Source organism: Nannobrachium achirus, assembly GCF_963921795.1.
Source record: "Nannobrachium achirus genome assembly, chromosome: 8".
Lineage (NCBI taxonomy): Eukaryota > Metazoa > Chordata > Actinopteri > Myctophiformes > Myctophidae > Nannobrachium > Nannobrachium achirus.
The window spans coordinates 32622169-32639670 of record NC_137817.1 but is presented as its reverse complement, the minus strand read 5'-3'; the positions used below and the strand labels follow the sequence as shown (position 1 = coordinate 32639670).

Below are 17502 nucleotides of genomic sequence, written 5' to 3'. Positions count from 1 at the left end.
CCATAGTTCGAATTATGTTGCTGCTAGCTTAGAGGCTAACTTGAAGCTAACTAGCTAAGCAGCTAACGTTTACTTTCTCCTGCAAGGCAGGCGACCGGGTATTTCCCGGTGAATCTGTGCGCAACGGTGGGGGCTTGGGAGTGTGGGGAACACTGCTGATGGAGAAGTTATATAGCTTAGCCTTTATGTATTGAGGACGAGAGGCACTCTTGCCGATTTAGTAAGAGACTCGTTGCCAATTGCAAGATATTTAAAAGTTATTTGGGGCCATGATGATAACCTTTTCTTCCCACAACTAGACTAAGGATTTACATTGTCTGTGTTATTGTTTACAACCAATTATTCACGTGTGGCAAGATCGCGGTTCCACTAGTTTTTAGTAGGCTATAGTGTAGGCTTAGAAGCCTTTTCAGAAGTTAATTCAATGTTCTCCATTTAATGATTTCCTTTATCCCCAGTCTTTACTCTTTTATTACCTTTGCTATGGTACTGATGAGGCTGCGCAGCATCTCGTCCGTTGATGTCACATAAATAAATAAATAAATAAATACACATTCACCAGTAACACAATCAAAGACTGTTTTAAGATGTTGAAAGGCTACCTTGGTGGGAACATGTATAAAATACACTATTTGACCAACCTACAGACTATTAAATGGCTACAACGTTTCAATGCATTCACCCTGTTATTCTCAATAGTAGTTTAGAATGTATAGCCTACGCCTTTTAATCATAGAACTATCCTTTTACTCTTGCTGTTTTGCATTCATGTCTAATCAATTATTCAATCAATTCACAATGCTAAATCCTCCTTTCACCCAAACCTGTGAGCAACATGAGACACATTGTTTAAACCAGTAAGACTCCCTAATCGGGAGATAAGCGACCGTAGGTCACTTATCTCCACAAATAGGGAAAAAATGTGTTTTTCCAAAATCTGCCTGAGCCATGTTGATGACATGAGTGTAGACATACTGTGTAGTGATTTTCGTGATTTTAGGGCAACATCTTTTTATGTGAGCTGCAGTGGAGGGGGTCCTCCACTGGGGGCGTCACTAGAAGAGGGCAATGTGAGAAATGAGGGGTGGGGTCTCCGCGTTGCCTTGGCGGACGAATAGGTACCGGCCCCGGCTCACCCGGACGCTCCTAGGCCGAGTTACGGCATTTTATGTGAGCTGCAGTGGAGGGGGTCCTCCACTGGGGGCGTCACCACTTTTGCATCCGTTCTGGAGCACCAGGAGTGGGTGGTCCCCAGGAATTCCCCGTGAGCAGCCCCGTTGGGGTGGTCATTTGGTAATTTTTTCACATGTGCTCATTTTTTACACTTGGGGGTCCCCGAGGGAGCTGGGGGTCCCTGGAGCTCCGGGGGTCCTTGGAGGTTGTAGTTTGGCAGGTAAGGAGTGTGTGTGCAAAATCTGGCATGGATCGGGGCAACGGTTGCGGAGATATGAGCAGGGCAAAAGTGTGACGTCTGACGTGTGACGGACTGACTGACTGACGCACGGACACCTGGTGGAGCTTTCTGTAGTAAGTGCGACCTACGGTCGCAATAATTCATTGTGTACATAGTCTGTATAGCCTACAGTATGACAATAGGCTATATGGGCCAATCAAGCCTGCTAGCACCTTGATTTTCATGCAAATACACCAATACCATGGATTATTAAAGAGTGTCATGTCATCACCAGATGAGTCAAAATAAGTAGCCAACCGATTTTACAGATCCAAGTACAGTTCCAATGTCAAAACAATATAATTATATTGAAATGATTAAATGTCTTCTTAAACTGGTACCCTCAATTTAATAAAGACATATTAGGATTCCCATTTCCATATTATTTAAACGTTTATTTGGCTCAATAGTAAAATGTAAAGAAGACTGTAGAATGTAATACAATATTCAATCAGTTCAATGTATACATCCTTTGTAGTTTTATTTTAGCAGCTTGTCGGATGTTTAATTGAACCATATTTCAGTATGTGTAGTTGTTACAGTGACAAGTTGAAGGCATATTTTGTTATTATTTTGATTGAGAAGATGTTTGTTTGGCGTTCCAGCTGTGACTCTCCACTCCCATTGTTGAAGGTCTGGACTGGGTTTGCAGCAGAGCTGAGTAGGGACTAGGGACTCCTCCAATGTGTTGTCTCCTTGAGAAGAAAATGAAAAATAATGTTCAAATGAATACATTGATGAACACATGATAGAAAAAACATGATAACATTGGGATTAACATATTTGTAAGTTGTAGTGGGGGTTGGAGTGGGAGTGGGGGTTGACACACAGATAAAGACCAGTTAGAGACAAAAGGAAGGAATGTAAGGGTAAGCATGTTACGTGGGGGAAGGGGGATATATTCAGAGGTGTAAAGCCAAGCAAGTACCGTACTTTACTTGAGCAACGTATTGTGAGCTTGTAATCTGCTATTTTCAAATATTGTATACATTTGAAAACGTGTGAAATGGTTAGTCTACTTAGTCTACTTTTCCACCAGTGGAAATACTATACGAGACATGATACAGCAAAGACTGACACAGTAAAGACTGATACAGAGCTCTGTAGCTAATTCAAAAGAACAAAAGATACATTTATATTTTACCGTTGCCGTTCCCAGATTAAACTCTGCGTGTGTTACAGTAGCTTGTTTGATACCCCCTCGCTCGCCCATTATTACTGGATCGCGTTTTACTTTTAGCTTAAGTTTACAGCATTTTATTTATAACGGTAGTTACGCTATTGTCCCAGTTTGAGCAGCGAGATGTTTAACTGCACTAAAATACAAAATGTCGTGCAGCAATACCGTACACAGCTGTAGTGTATGTACTGTACTGCAGGCTGCAGCATTGTTGAGCCAAAGTTATGTTTTTGATTGATTGATTGAAGGCTTTATTAGAAGTTTGCATAGGAAAATGTACAGATTCATGACGGTACAGTTCACTGGTACAAGGTCTACTAAAAGGAGATCCATGAAAAGACTAAGCTTATTTCAACAGGAAACCATTAAAGTATCTCATATAACATTGAATGACAGACAAATAGAACACAGTACTATGCAGTAGATATGTAAAGAAAAAAAGAAAAACAGTAGGTCTATACAATCAGTAAGTACAGTATATACAATATATACAAGGAAGGGGCAGGTAACAGTAAGTCTAAACAATCAGTATGTACAGTATATACAAGGAAGGGGCAGGGAGGGTAGGGTTGGGCTAGGTTTTTACCAGTTGTGAACGGCTGCTGCCTGTAAGTGGTTTTTTAGGGCAATTTTAAAGGATGCTAGTGATCCACACTCCTTTATGGCCTTCGGTAAGGCATTCCACATTTTTGTGGTGTAGCAGAAGAACGAGTTCGACCCTTTCTTTGAGTTGACTCTGGGTTGAACGTGATCTGTGGCACTGCCTCTGGTGTTGTAATTATGGACATCCTTAACGTTTTTAAAGTATTTTGACAGGTACTTGGGTATCATAGTGGTGTAGTGTATCTTGTACAACAGGCCCATTGCAAGTTGCTGTACTCTGTCATCTACTCTGAGCCACCCCACTCTTAACTGGTGAGTAGCGGTGAGGTGAGTCTGATTGGGAAGGTTAAGCAGGACCCTAATTAGTTTATTTTGGGCTGTTTGGAGTTTAGTTTTTAGGGCTTGTGGGGCGTCACGATACCATACGTGGACTCCATAGTCAAAGAGGGGCTGGATTATTGCACCAGCTATGGTCTTCAGTGTGTTGAAGTTGACCATTGGGGCGATCCTCTGTAGGAAACGAGTTCGTTGGTTGATTTTTTGTATTACTTTTGAAGTCATCTTTTCGCTGGAAAGATTAGCTTCAAGGATACATCCTAAGTAGGAGATTTCGTTTTTTCGTGTTATGACCTTGTCACCCACTTTGATTGTGAAGTTCTCTACCTTTTTGAGGTTATGATTTGATCCAAAGAGGATGGACTCGGTTTTGCCCAGGTGAATTGATAATTTGTTGTCGTTAAGCCATGTGCAGATCTTACTCAGTTCAGAGTTAAGTGTCTTTTCAACCTGCAAGTGGTCCTTGCCCGACACTAGGAGAGCCGAGTCATCCGCGAACAGGAACAGGTTGCAGTCGCAAGCAGATGCCATGTCGTTCACGTATATTAGGAACAACAGAGGTCCCAGTATGCTACCTTGGGGAACTCCACAGCTTACTGGGAGGGGGGGGGACAGGGTACCGTTAATCTCCACCACCTGTTCCCTCCCCACCAGGTAAGATTGCATCCAGCTCACTGCTGCGCTGTCTAGACCGATGGCTTTTAGTTTCTCAATCAGAATAGCATGATCCACGGTGTCAAATGCCTTCTGGAGGTCCATCATGACCATGCCACTATACTTGCCCTGATCCGCTTCGCGTTTGATTTGGTCAGTCAAATAGAGAAGGCATGTGTCAGTGGAATGGGATTTTCTGAATCCAGATTGGAACTCGTAAATCAGATTATTCTCATCGAGATATCTTGCAATCTGTTCGTAGACTATTTTCTCCATGACTTTGGATATGGAGCTAAGAATGGAAACGGGGCGGTAGTTTCCAGGGTCTAGTTTGCTACCTTTTTTATGCAGGGGGGTTACTTTTGCTAGTTTGAAGTCCTGGGGGACATGACCCTGTTCGATGGAAAGGTTAATTATGTGGGTAATGATTGGAGCAATGGTGGCGGCTGAATCTCTGAGAAATCTAGCTGGGATTTTATCAAGGCCAGTGGCCTTGTGTTGAGGTAGGGCGCTCAATTTTTTAAACACTTCATCAGTTGTCACTGTGGAAAGTTTAAAGCTGTCTTTACTGACGCCCAGTTTTTTGTAGAATGTATTAACAAATTCTTCACCATACCGCCCAGATGGGGCGACCAGTCTTTTGACCAGTGAACGGGCTGTGGTGGTAAAGGTTTTGTTAAAATGGGTAGCCACTTCACCTTTGTCAGAAATGAGAGCGGCGTCCGTTTTGATGTTTATGTTGTGGCATATGGTTTTTGATTTTAAGCCTAATTGGTTGTTAAGCAACTTCCATAGGTCTCGTGGGTTGTTTTTGTATTCATCGATTTTGTCGTCGATGTAGTTTTTTTTGGCGGATCTAACTAGGGCGGTTGTCTGGTTTCTAAGTCTCTTGCATTGAGCAGTAAGATGCTCAATGTGTTTTTTGAGGTCATGGTTGAATTTTTTCTTGAGCTTTTTGCAGCACTTTCGTTTTTCATCGTATTTTTTGTCTCTGAGTCTAGCTGATTCTGCAATATCTGAGTTATACCATGGCTCTTGGCGGGCTTTAACCCTGGTGGTATTCAAGGGGGCCACGTCGTCTAGAGCATCGGTCAATTTGGTTTTAAAACCGTACCATGCTTCCTCGACATCTGTACACTGCAGCTCTGGGGAAAAGTCTACACCCGCTAGTTTGAGATTAAAAGCCTCACTGGAGTAGTTCTTCAGGCTTCTAGCAACGACAGTTCTGTGGCCACTAGCTTTGGGTTTGTGTATTTTTCGGGTAGAGTAGATCATATAATGATCACTAAGACCGCATACAATAGCCCCGCTAGCGGTGACTTTGGACTTGTCAGTGGTTACGACGAGATCTATGAGGGTTTGAGAGTGCTCTGTCACCCTGGTGGGTACTGTGACAAGCTGAGTGAGGCTGTATTGCTTGCATAACCCATCAAAGGACTTGAACATGGGTGCGTCTTTACGCAAAATGTCCACATTCCAGTCGCCCAAAATGTGACACTCGGTACCGTCCACCTTTGCTAAGCTCTCATCAAACAGCTCAAAGAAATCATTCTGATCAGGTGGTCTATAGACAGCGCATATTAGTATGTTTTTGGCATGTTCAAAGATTACCTCAATCCATACAGTTTCAAGTGAACTGTGGTGTAAGTCTGGACGGGGGACAAAATTGACATCATTGTGTACATACATGCAAACTCCGCCTCCATACCTGTTTCTATCATTCCTGATTACAGTATAGTTGGCAATTTCAATGCTAGCATCCGTAAACGAGTCATCAAGTTTAGTTTCAGAGAAGGATAAAATCTTTGCCTTACCGTCATGAAACATTCCCTTAATTAACTCCAGTTTTTTGGGATTCAAGCTATTGATGTAACGTGTTGTTTATAATCTCTAGTTGAAATATCGTCAGATTAATATTTGTAACTAGAGCACTACAGTGCTAACCTGGCATAGTCATACTAAATCACACACTGCAGTTAACTGCGTGAGTATATATTTCTGTCTTTTGTTAACATCATGGGTGGATAGTTTAGCTGTGCTAGGCTAACTTTATTCAACTGCAACACTAGTACTGTTATGCAATGTGCACACTAAACACAGAAAATAACGAAATACTTACAGTTGAAAGACGCTGAGTTGGTAGTGATCCACTTGTGAGAAAGCGCTTTTTCAAACCCAGCTTTGTGGTTTGAACTAAACTAAGGTCCCAAGTTGTGTAAACATTAGAATGAGGAGGAACTAGTTTCAATTGCTTCCCACCGGAGCCTAAATGCTGACGGAGTGCACTGGGGAGGAGGGGTGAGGCGGTGAGCGGAGGGGGGTGGGGGGGAGGGTGGGGATCGGTGAACCAATAGGATCTCGGCGCTGGATTTTTGCGGGAGGTTTGAATCCGCCCCCCAATGCCAAATCGTCCTCCTCTTTGAACAGGCTAATGTCAGACTAATTCATCTTGGCGAGAAGGAAAGCTGTTTTAATTTCCTCAAACAAGAATGCTGCGCAATGCAGCACTTACCATGTGATATAAAAATGTTGGTCCCTTGTATAGATCCTTAGGTTACCAGGTGTGCAAACTTGAACTCGCCCTTCCTACTGGACTGCTGCTAAATGTTTTAATGAGTCTTTCACTTATTTATAGTTACATTTATTTGTTTATTATTTAATATGCTTAAAGTTTTGCTTAATGTTGAGATTAATTACATTTCTATTTGCATTTTCCTCCTGAATGATCACTTTAATTGGATTAATGTGCTAATATATAAATAATATACTCTGTATTTAATTTAAATTTATATTTAATTCAAATGTACTTGTTTATCTACAGTTCCCTGAAAATGACTTAATTCATTTCTGTTCCTTTGCCACTCTAAACCAATGTTTGTCTCATAAGGACCACAGGACTAACCGTTCTGTGACCATGTCACTCTACGTCTTGTGCACCACAAAGGTTGACCATTAGATGGCAACAGCACATTTGGAGATGGTCCTGTTGCCCTCCTTGGCTTTGCGTTCTGTTAACTAGACAGTCACTTCTGTGTCAGCTGGACCTCTTGCCATTCTGCTGCTCTGCTCTTGACACTGTTATCCTCCGGCACTCACCGATCACTCACTCCATGTTACTTATGTCCACTATGGATGGCCCCAGCACATCGGTGTCTTGGTGACACTGATTTATCAGATGAGTGCTGGTTTCAAACACATGATGCTGTGATTAGGTCCTTACCAGAGTGGTATGCAGTCTATGCAGCCTGATTTATACTTTGACGTGCACCAGTGTCACACACCCAAAACAGACTTAGTTGCCAATATCAGTTGTAAAAAAAAAAAAGGAAATCTGCTAAATGTAGGGTAGATGCCCTCACAAAAACATGCAGTAGTCCTGGTTTCTATACTCCCCCTAGCCAGCCAGGTGCTCCCCAATTCCCCTGGCGCGGCAGGGGGAGAGCGGAAACCAGGACTACAGGTTAGGTAGTTGGCACTAGGTGAGAAAATGGGTTGCAAAAAACGTGGGATAAAAATATAAAAAAAAATCAACTAAATGTCAAGGCTGTGTTTGCTGACTCAATTGTGTCCATCATTGTAAATGGACTTTGTTACCATTAGTCAAAAGAAAATCTTTGAATAATTTAGTATTATTATTATTATTTTACACAAATCTTATATGGGGGTCACTGGCACACACTTTAAAGATGGGGATCAGTGTCCAAATACATATCAATTTGGGGGCTCCTTGACATGAAGTGGTTTTGAGAACCACTGTCCCTTTCCGTCATGTCCTCATGTTCCCCCTCCTCCCACGCTCCTCCTGCCTTTGATTGTTGACACACTCTGACATGTGATGGTTTGTGGCGTGCTGCACATGTGTACATGCGTCTGCTCCTCCCCCCTGTCTCTCTTGTGGTGCTTCCACAGTTGGTTGGTCTCACTTCAGCCACGTTGATCAGAGCTGGGATCTGCCTGCCTGGCTGCCTGTCAGTCAACCCCCTGCACATTTTTTTTTCTTTCTTTCTGCCAGCTCCAATTTGTCCTTTTGTCTCTCTCGCCAGGACCACTGTGTCTACCCTGCTATTTCTCTTCCCTGAGCATGTTTATAGTCCAGATAATCAGTCACTAGGCTAGGGTAGCCTGGGTGCACAGTCCTACTGTAAGTCGTCTCTCATCTAGGGATGGGGCGATCCTGTGACGCGTTGTGAGCTTGTAGATCGGCTATTTTTTGGCAAAAAATTGGAAAGCGTGAAAAAAAGAGTATGGAGTACGTATATTATAAGTACCTTTTACCAATTATAGAGGGTTTAAGTGGTACCAGATATGCAGCTCGGCAAATAAAAGGTTGATTGATCCGAGTGCATGACGGAGGACGATATCACGATAAATTAAATCTCCACGATACGATTATCATGATTGTTTTTTTTTTATCACGATAACCGATAATATCGTGTATCGTCCCATCCCTATACTCTCATCAGATGGCATAAAAAAGTAATCATGCAGAACCTATTAACTTGGGAGTCTGTTTACTTTAGAGAGTGATTTATTAACTGTAGTGTATTCACATTTTTGTTCTCGTTAAAATGTGTGCAATGGTGTTAATCCAAGAAAAACGTTCAATTTGATTTTTCTGGATCTTTGCTTTTTTTCCAGTACCTCGACTGCACTCTCACACAATTAAAAAATAAAGCAGTGAGTGAATAGGTGCCACCGGAAAGAATTGCTCACATTTGTCAGTAGGACTGGGAATTGGCAGCATGCTTGTTGCAGCCTGGACCATTAATGGGGATATTTTCAATTAGTCATGCCTTCAGGAGCAAGTCCTGCTCTCCTTGTATTTCCAATCCCGCCATCAACAACAACACACTGCCTTATAACTTACAGAATACACCACCACCCTGCCTTAAGGCTAACAGATTAGTAAACGGTATTGGCTCTCTCGGACCACGTACAGTGAAGTGGGGATATATATTTTGTGAAGAGATTTGGTGTACATAAAAACCACCGGCTGTCTGTCCGTCATGTCACACTTTTGCCCTACTCTTATCTCCAGCACCTTTGCCCCTATCCATTTCTCACATGGCCCTCTTCTAGCACCACCATCAGGCTGATTTATGGACACTGCTCCAGTGCTCCTACAGATTTTGGCCTAAAATCACACAAAGTGGTACACAGTATCTCTAAAGTCATGTCATCAACATGGATCTGTCCCTTTTCCCATATTCCCTCCTGACTGGCTACGATTGCCTTCTAAAGTTTGTGTAGTATAGGGCCTAAAGTGCATTTCACAGTCAGAAGTGGCTACACAGGACAGGACCTTTTTTTTTAGGCTAACTGTAATGAGACAAGATGTTTTTTAGTTTTGTTTGCTTTTGTCCTACATTGCGTTTCAGTTACTTGTACGTAATGAATGATGATGCCTCAGCAACCCTCAAAAAACATATTTGGCTCACTTTGATTGATGAGGTTGACTCTGCACTGACAGCTGAGCTTTTCTCTTTGTGTGCCTGCAGGTATGACAAGGAGGGTCACGCCGTTGATGGACAGTCTCTCACTGAGTCGAGAGGACCTGGAGGAGGAGGTGCAAACACTAACTGGAAGACACTGGCTGACGTCAAGACGGAGCACCTGGGACACGGAGACAAGGTACGCGCGCAGCACACGCGCTCTTGCATAGCTCGACAGGCTTTACCTTGACATGCACATCAAACATTCAAGATACGATGGCCGCAGATGTATTGTTATTCAAGGGTGATTCTTTCAAGCGATTCAAGGGTGAACTGGAAGGCCCACGTTGAATTTCAAGCAATAACTCTGATGTGGCTTACAGACACACTGCCCGTGTTATCAAATACTGTACATGTATGGTATATTACTGATGCACGTTAAGTCTCTCTCCTCTCGTCCCTTCCAGCCGGTGTCCAAGGATCCCCATAGCTGCCAGTCACAGTGATGAATCTTTATAATCTCTGTGGCTCATATTAAAGGAGCGTGCTACAGAGGACGCTAAACTTGTTTTTAAAAGCGTATCTGATCTGCCCTTGCTCATTAATCACTGCCATAGTGGGTGTCCACTCCCCAGCCTAGTTATATATTTCAGGTGAAAGTCACATTTATCTCTTGATATTGATTGGGAAAATAATGTGGGCTCTATTCTTTGCGTACTGTAATGAAATGATTGCCCCCTCTGATAAGTAAAGCAATATGCGTTTTGTAATCCCCCTCCCCCCACACTTTTCATGGTAGATTGGCTCAGATAATGTTCCTAATTTCCAGTATGGGGATAATCGAGCTCTTTTGAGATCTTGGCTCGCATAATTTAACACAATTTAATATGCACATAACTGGAATAATGATTGTACCCTGAAAATTGTGGAATTCGAATAAAGCGAGGATATGGCGTTCAGTTGGACTCAAAGTAAAGGGAGGAATTCTAACAAAAATTGCTTAGAGCACCCGTGCTGTGAATGCTGTCGTAAGTGTGAGCGAGTGGCGTGAAAGATAACAGGACAGAGGATTTGGAAATGGCAGATGCAAATAAAGCTCCTTTTTTTTTCTCTCAAAACATGTTAAATGGGGTGTATGAATGTACCACAGTGAACACAACAGCAACACAGACCTACGACTGTCAGTTTGGGGGCGAAATCCTGTGTTTCGGTGTGAAGGATTGTGAGGAATTGCAGGAGTTATTGGATCAGTAGTTCAGCTGTGTGTGTGTGTGTCTTGCCCCCCGGCTATAAGTGGCCCTGTCCTACTTCTGCTGCTCTCATCATTATCTCAACTCCAGCCACACAGCTGCAGGGTCCTCCAGTCATAGATAGTCTGCATCATTGCACTTCTGTATGCCACTATTGGTGCTTTGGGTATCCTACCATAAATAGTAGGCTGACAATGCCATTTCTGTTGCACCAGCTAGCTCTCAATCTCCTAGATAGATAGATAGATAGATAGATACCTTTATTATCCCAAGGGGGAAATTTAGTTGTCCAGTAGTAGCACAGCAGTATACAGTTATTTACAAAGTTACAGAGACGTAAGAAAGATAGATAAGAGGGAAAAAAACAAAACAAAGACAAGAGCAGTACAGTACCAATAAGGAGAAGGTGCATCAATAGAGGGGGCGAATAATATATAAGTATATATACATAAAGTGTCTTGCAAAAGAGACCATAGCAGTCAATGCTAGTTAGTGCAAACAAGTATATCACTGTCATTGTTAAACAAAGCAAAAATACTCAGAAACTACCAACACTAACAACCTAATAGTGCAGTGTCAAAAATCAGTGCGAAAAAAGAAGAAACTAGGAAGCGTGTCACCGCAAGGCGCACATGAGCACTCTTCCTGGAAGGTCCTTAGAGGTCAAAGTCAATACAGCAATTGATCCTTAGAGGTCAAAGTCAATACAGCAATGGTTCCGTAAGTCTAAGTTAGGAAGGGAGACCTTCAGTTCAACTGGTAACCATTATCTCCCCCTGTTGGTTACATAGCTTTCTCCTGCAATTAGATCCCTGCGGTGGAGGGGGTAAAGTTTGACCCCACAGTGCCACAGTGTCTCTTGCACCACTTCAGCCTGTAGCTTGATGGGGGCTGAGGCTGACAAAGGAGCCAAACTCGGTTTGCGCTCAGCCTGCACAGACGCTCGACACGCAGTGGCGAGGGGTCAGGCCTCTTGAAGGACCCTCACCCTGTCTGCCACAATTAATTGTCCTTGTCACAAAGTCTCTGTCTCACAAACTCAAATCTTCCACATTGTGCTTGCCCCCCCTCCTCCCCCCCTGACAGTGAGCGGCTACCGTATCTTGTGGACTCGACACCGCGTGTAGAAAGAGCCTTTGACAGAAAAACACTTCTCTTGGCACTATTGTACACTGAGTTACACACTAATTGAAGTGGTATTTACTCGACTAATTAGCACTCTTATAAGCAGGCTTCTGAGGTGCATGTCTGGGTTGTTGGTGGTAGGTCAAGCTCCATGTGTGCAATTGGGATGAGTTTAATTTGGCCACTGTCATTCACCATTTCCTAAAGGCATTTATTCATCCAAAGTGACATGGAATATCAATTGTCCCGGGTGTGAAGTTAATTGGGGTCAAAAAAATCCTTCGCTTGCAAACACAATGGTCAGCATTAGCATGTGGAGTTTTCACTACTGTTGGGAAATGTTCCCTTTATTTTATTTTTTACATTTTCCTATTTAGTTCCTTTTAAAATCTTAGAAGTCAAGGCTTGCCTGAGGCTCCCTGCTAGATATTGTAATCTAGAGAGGAATCATCTTCCTTAAACAAAATTCTCAATTAACTACTTGGCCAAATGTCCCATTCCTGACTCCTGCTAGGTTTTAAAGTGAGACTATTTATAGGTGAACACACAACTGGACAACATGATTAAAAAAGAAGAAAGAAAATCTGCTTGTTTATCCCACAGTAGGCCGATGTACTATATATCAGCAAATCACATCTGGCCATTGTGCTCTGTGGATAAACTCATTACAGATTTGCCTTTGGCCTTCAGCACTTCAGCAGTGTCAACATATTTTAGGATTCATAGGGTGACAGGGATGATTGTTTGATGAATTCTGCTGCTTTGCCCTGGCTCCATGGCCTGTTGCCCTGTTCGCTGACCCTCAACGCTGAGCCTTTGGCCTGCTTCTCAGCTTGCAGGGCTGTAGTCTCCACTCTGTACCTACAGCCAGTGCTGGGGTGAAACCTTCTATTGTGTCGGGGCCTTTGACACCTGGATAGTGGTGCTGAGAGGAAGGCCTGCCTTGGGAAGAAAAGTGTTGTGACTTAGTGAGTCCTCTCCTTCACAAAACATCTCTCTTTATATTCAACTGTTGTTTTTCAGCCTCTGAAATTCATGTCAGCTGTTTTTATGTTTTCCTCATACCAGCGAGGGGTGATTTCCAAAGAGGCTTTGTATATGCCATGGAGGGGTTATACACTTTGCCTATTCCAAAGGTGTTGCTACGTTGCCTTTGAGCATCCACTGCTTTTGAATTATTTGAATACAGCGTGAAGCAGAATATATTCTGCCTCATCAAAAGGTTGTCTCATCCTTGTTGTGACCTTGCCCTTGGTTCTATTTACAACTGCACAAAGCTCAATGGATGGCCTTCCAAAAAAACGCTGAAGAGTTGGCCACAATAAATAGAGTACATACTCCAAGCAGTAACAGGCGGTTTACAATACGTTGTCTGAGATTTTAGTGTTTTAGATCATTGGTTCTCAACCTTTTCAGGCCGCGACCCCCAAAATAATCATATTTTAACTGGGGACCCCCCACCCTGACGAGCACTAAGAGTTGAGGCATTACATTTCATATAATATGGTTCTATTGTGAAAAATAGCCGATCTACATGCTCAAAACGCCTCGTGTTGCGAGGTGTTATTGGCCATTTTTCACCCTCTAATATTTGACAATTTTACCAATATTTCATTTGTCATTTTAGAGGTAAAAATGACAAAAATAATTTGGGGACCCCCCTGGGGTTGAGAACCACTGTTTTAGATTGTTTGTATTTTCTGTTCTAGCCCGACTACTTCAGCTGCACTGCCACCATAGTGTACCTGAAGAAGGAAAACTGCCTGTACCAGGCCTGCCCCAGCCAGGACTGCAACAAGAAGGTGGTGGACCAGCAGAACGGCATGTTCCGCTGTGAGAAGTGCGACAAAGAATTCCCCAACTACAAGTACCGGCTCATCCTTTCTGTGAGTCGCTCAGCACTGGCTGCCCTAAAGCCTCTGTCTGACTCTATTTCAACAGTTTCACTCACACACACACACACACACACACACACACACACACACACACACACACACACACACACAGAGTCCTCCGTTCAGCCTGCCACGTCCTCAGAAGACCTTTCCGCTGAGGCTATGGGTGTCATCCTCAGGGTGACTTATGTAGTGCTACTCATTACCCTGTCTTTCACACTGTCTCCCCTTCCCACCACATTTCTCCACTGCTCCTCCTTTCCTCATCTATCTCTCAGGATTCCAGCACCTCTTTCGGTGGCCCTCTCCCCATAGGTCATTGCTGTCCCTGTTTGCTCTTCAGTTCCTATTTAAAGACTTTAATTTGGAAGCTTATTGCCCTCGCTTGTTGGAATTGTGTAATTGGATAAATCCAAATATTGAATCCATTATTTTTGTTAAGATCTTACTGGTAATTGCTGCTATATTTTGTATTCATCTTAACACATATGGTGCCAACCCCGAGTTTCCCGAGTTTGTATTGGTACTAGTGCTGTGCCAACCCCGAGTTTCCCGAGTTTGGGCCGTTTTTGAAAAAAAAAAAAAAAAAAAAAAATTTCAAAAAATTTTTTTTCAAATTTTTTTTTTGGACCTCCAGAAATGTATTAGGCATGATCGCGATCGCGAAATTGCATGTTTAACCCCCACACCAACCCATTCTTTCAAACATGGCAGCCATGTTTGTTTACATCTGTAGAAAACATAATGGCTGATAAATCATGAATGCCTGCACGGATTTCCAAGCGGATTTTTTTGTTTGAAAGCTGTGAACAGCATCTACACACGTGGTGCATCATCTAGGCATGGGCGTGCACTTTTTACACACTTGCACAATTACATGGAAGTCTATGGTAACCATGGCAACGCGGGACATTGGCCGGAAAAAATCATTGCAACATAAGTGTTAAGCAGATGTCTAGCAATGAGCACATATGCATTCTCCTTTTGCTCTGCTAGTCTGCAGCCAGAAAAAAAAGAAAAACCTATCGGCATTAAATGCTAAAACTAATTTAGTCAGCAGAGGTCGGAAGCTATTGCATATTACGTCTGAAATAAGAGGCTTTTCGATTGTTTTTGTACCTCTCTACAGTCAGCATATTGCAATTCTTCACAAGTAGTAACGTAAGCTGTGAACTTGCTTGCGCTTTATGCATAACAAGTGCAACCTTGGCCTTCTGTTAGATTTGTATGCATGCTTGTCAAATGCCAACAAGATACAAGCTAACATATACATATTGTACGCACTCACACACATGCATGTGTGTCATATTTATGCATTGAGTAGCTACTGCATCAAGCCAATAATGACATGTCAGAGTGTGAACTAAAAGATTAAACTGTGATAAGTGCCTTTGACTTAACTTGCCACTCATTTGTGGCATGCGTTTTCTCTGGCAGGCCAACATTGCAGACTATGCGGACAACCAGTGGGTGACATGCTTTCAAGAAAGTGCGGAGGCCATTCTGGGCCAGAATGCTACTTACCTGGGGCAGCTCAGGGATTCGGTGAGTCTCCTTTGCCTGTGTTAAAGGCTGTCCACAGGAAATGGCCCGCCACCAACAACAAAACAGTCTAAATACGGTTGTGCTGTTTTTCCTGTGGTCGGTATTTCCATACAACTTAATAAAATAATCATAGGGGCCGTTTATTCCAGTGTAACTTCAGGGCTAAGCTGGTTTTAATTGAGTACCACAGGTTTCTTTTGTATTCTGAACCCAAATGAACCTTGCATTTGAATAGAAATAGTTGTGAAGTTGAGTTCATCCAATGTTTATCTTATTTTTCCAGAATGAAACTGCCTTTGATGAAGTCTTCCAGCAAGCCAATTTCAATACCTTTATCTTCCGCAGCAGAGTCAAGATGGAAACGTATAATGTAAGTAAAGTAGGGCTGTTACCTTCCTATAACTATAATATGACTTGGTGAGTGATAATTGGAACAATGCCATCCTTTATTGAAGCCAAGTGCATGTATGGTACGGTAGATGCATCTGTCCAGAGCCACCTTCGTTCATTGAACTAGATTCGTACAGCTTCTGGAACATGTATAAAAAGATCCTATATACTCAAATGTTTGAGCTCTACATGTGTGACCCATTATATAGAGTTTCCATTCGCTCTATATTTAACAAAACAAATAGTGTGCCTCATTTTGATTTACAAAGCAGTTAGACCAGGCAAAAAGGGGGAAAAAAGACTGTTTGCCTGTTACCACTCATTTTCAGCTTTGCAAAAAGGTGCGCACACAGATTAGTTGCGGTCACTATTTCCTGTAGGCTACACAGGCAGAGGCTTGTTTTTGAGGGAAGAGCATAAAAAAGGAATTGATTGGGCTGGGATTCTGAGCAGGAGGTCTGGAGTTGAGCCAACGGCTGCATCCGCCACCAACCAACACACACAGTATCCCACTATGTGTGTGTGTGTGTGTGTGTCTGTGTCTCATTCAACTCAAGCATCCTGAATGCCTGTGGCACCGCTACAAGGAGGTAGTGGCTGTCACCCCCAAAAATCCATATGCCTTGCAGACACCTGCACCCTTCTCACCCAAACATATTTTTTTTCCCCCCATTCTCAGCCTTTCCCTTTTTGCTTGTTTGCAGGGTTCCCACGGTCATGAAATTCCTGGAAATATTTTGAAATTAGAAAAATATTTTTCCAGTACTTGAAAAGTTCCAGTACGCCTCGGGTTGCGAGGCGTTGTGAGCATGTAGATCGGCTACTTTCACAATAAAACGGTGTTATACAAAATTCGTCAACTCTTAGTGCTCGTCAGGGTGCCGGGGTCCCCAGTTCAAATATGATTATTTCGGTGGTCACGGCCTGAAAAGGTTGAGAACCACTGGCATACACTACCTGTCTTTGGGCATTGCGCATAGGAGTAAGCGACTCGTTATTGAGCTGAATTATTGTTTTATAGTCCTGGAAATTGGGTTAAATATTCTGGAAAGGTTTTGGAAATTAATTGGTAAAGAATGTGTGGGAACCCTGTGTTTGGTAGTGGAGGTTCTATTATGGAGCGGTTCATCTCAGCTACTTGTAGGGATATCGTAGAGGAACCACAACGAGTCAGTATGTGTCCTATAGAGGGGAAAGCATTAGTAGTAGTTAATGACGCCTATCAATTCTGTTGCGGCATTGGTGTTTTGACAGGATCCGTCTAACGAAGTTTACGAGGATGTTTGGGGAAATTATGCTCTGCATTTTTAATTCACTCCCGTTCATGCAAGATGTATAACGCAATTATCTCCATGTAATGTAATTGGGACACTAAGTCACTGTCAGCAGATATGAAGGTGACCCTGCATGTGTCCCTGATGTTCTGTGAAGACGAGACTATCGCCTGGATTAAAGTTCTCAGTCTGACAAGTCACTTGTTTGGACCTACATTGTGTGGACCTTTGTTTTAATTAGCTATGTATTTATTTATTTGTATAATTTGTTATAATAATTGTCAGTTGATTGAATTGCAAATTGTGAGCTGATTCTTATTGTTATAGCCATACAAATCCTATCTTTCTGGGAAATTGTGACAAAC

The 17502-nt window shown here is 42.7% G+C and overlaps 1 protein-coding gene across 2 annotated transcripts in view; it reads left to right on the top strand.

Annotated features, from left to right (window-relative positions):
• Positions 1-17502, top strand: part of rpa1 (replication protein A1) — a 50436-nt gene that overhangs the window by 21158 nt on the left and 11776 nt on the right. Inside the window, exons 13-16 of one of the 2 annotated variants that reach the window (XR_013962254.1) lie at positions 9725-9857; positions 13743-13919; positions 15379-15473; positions 15757-15841. Coding sequence is in view for 1 of the 2 variants with exons in the window: in XM_080731439.1 (XP_080587565.1) it covers positions 9725-9857; positions 13743-13919; positions 15366-15473; positions 15757-15843 (505 nt within the window). In the remaining variant the exon portion in view is untranslated. Of the gene's footprint in view, positions 1-9724; positions 9858-13742; positions 13920-15365; positions 15474-15756; positions 15844-17502 lie in introns of those variants that run through there. The other variant, XM_080731439.1, reaches the window with a different exon arrangement.